Raw genomic sequence first — 1,691 nt, forward strand, 5'->3', positions numbered from 1 at the left:
AGGAGTCAGTTGTGCTGCCTGTGGCGGGGTTCGTTCCCGCAATGGATATGGAGACACACGCGTGCTGCCTGGTGATGCTGAGGGTGGCGTCCTTCGGGCGGAGATACGCGCTGTTCTTGGCAATGACGAGGTTCGAGGCCTCCGCGTGGACGCAAGACCAGCGTCTGAGGGTGGCCTTCTTCGCATGGACTGCCGTTTACGTAGCATTTCGTAGCACAGAAAAAGAATTGAATGCGGGATGGCGGGGCGAATGCCTCCGGGATCTTGGTCGGTGTTTGACGAGGTGGAGGAACTTTCCGAAGTGGTCAAAGTCTCTCCTCGTCAAGCAGCGACCTCATTCATCCTACATACATTATAAATAACAATGGGACCCTTCAATTATCTAACTGAGTACGTTGGCATAAGACCTAGAGGAAGAATCTCCGACATGGACACCTGACGGGCTCCATGTACCGATGGCGGAGTTCTGCTGGTGGACACACAGCTAGTGGATTGTGTTGTCATGAGTGACGTCCAGCCTGCGGATACTAGCCGCCGATTTTGTTGATGGCGAAGCTGAGTCTTGTGCAGTTCTGAGAGTTGTAACGCCAACATTCTCAGTGTCGTCGCTCATGTTTCCTTCGCCCTCGTTTGCTCTGCTTTCCATTGTGCGCATTGACCCCGTTAAATGATAATATATGTTGCGACAGAGGTTGGCTGGTTTGTTGTTGGATTGGTTCAAGAATCAGTGAAGGACTATTTGGGTAAAATACACTACACATGAATTTTGAAACAGCCCTGGGCTGTACCCGCTACAGTCCCGATCGTACTAAAGCGGACCGATAGTACAAAAGGGTCCACAGAACAGAACTATAAGGCGTCCTCATTGCGTGACAGTTGGGCTTGATCAACTTACTTCCTAGTACCTTATCTTAGACAAAGAGGTGCGCCGCTATCTGGATAAAATATTCTAAGTTTGGAGAGCAACCCTTGTGTATATGCAAACAGGTTGTAAGCAGCATTTTCCATAGCTATTTGTCAGCATGCTCTGTCAATTGTAACCATGTTAATCGAGTAGACTAGTCTTACCATCTCTCACTTATTATGTGGTGTCTGCTCTATAACGACCGCCCTGTATACTATTTTTTCAGGGCTTTCCTGCACTACTTCAAACATGAGGATCGTCTTTCGTGAAGATCCCTTTCGTTTGCTGGTGCAGGTGAAGTTTTTACTGAGATAAACTCAAATCAGATTAATTGAAAGCATTGGTATACCGATATCGTATCGGTGACAAAACAGGGCTCTTAATTTTACGCAATGATATTGGTGACGAAAGGGGGTCCCTAGAAGAAGCATTAATATATGAATATCGCGTTTTGTGCCCAGAAGGCTTGAATGTACGCACTGGTATACTGATATCATATGCTCAATTATTCTGAATCCCCCCCCCCCTCCACCGTTTGGTGACACCTCGGAGAGGATACTCTTAACATGATCAACTGGGGACGGTAATGTGTAAGTATACTAGTGGAGCAGCACTGGCGTGTTGCTAATTCGGGCGATCGTCTAAAACTCTGTATTTACACAGTTTTGGCGCGCGCCCCTTCACGTAAGCTTTTCACTGGAAAGATGGCCAAGATGAAGACAAGCACGTCCGCAGGAAGCAAGCAGAGATCGGCAAAAGACGCTTCCTTTGCGCCTGTGTCAAACGC

At 47.8% G+C, this 1,691-nt stretch overlaps 1 protein-coding gene across 1 annotated transcript; it reads left to right on the plus strand.

Annotated features, from left to right (window-relative positions):
* Nucleotides 1-7: 7 nt before the first annotated feature.
* Nucleotides 8-214, plus strand: PPTG_21616 (hypothetical protein; the record flags this gene model as incomplete). The annotated part of the gene is made up of 1 exon (XM_008898433.1): nt 8-214. A coding segment is annotated over one exon (207 nt), but the record flags the coding sequence as incomplete, so codon positions are not given.
* Nucleotides 215-1,691: the final 1,477 nt, after the last annotated feature.

This window comes from Phytophthora parasitica (assembly GCF_000247585.1).
Source record: "Phytophthora parasitica INRA-310 unplaced genomic scaffold supercont2.6, whole genome shotgun sequence".
In the NCBI taxonomy this organism is placed as follows: Eukaryota; Oomycota; class Peronosporomycetes; order Peronosporales; family Peronosporaceae; genus Phytophthora; species Phytophthora nicotianae.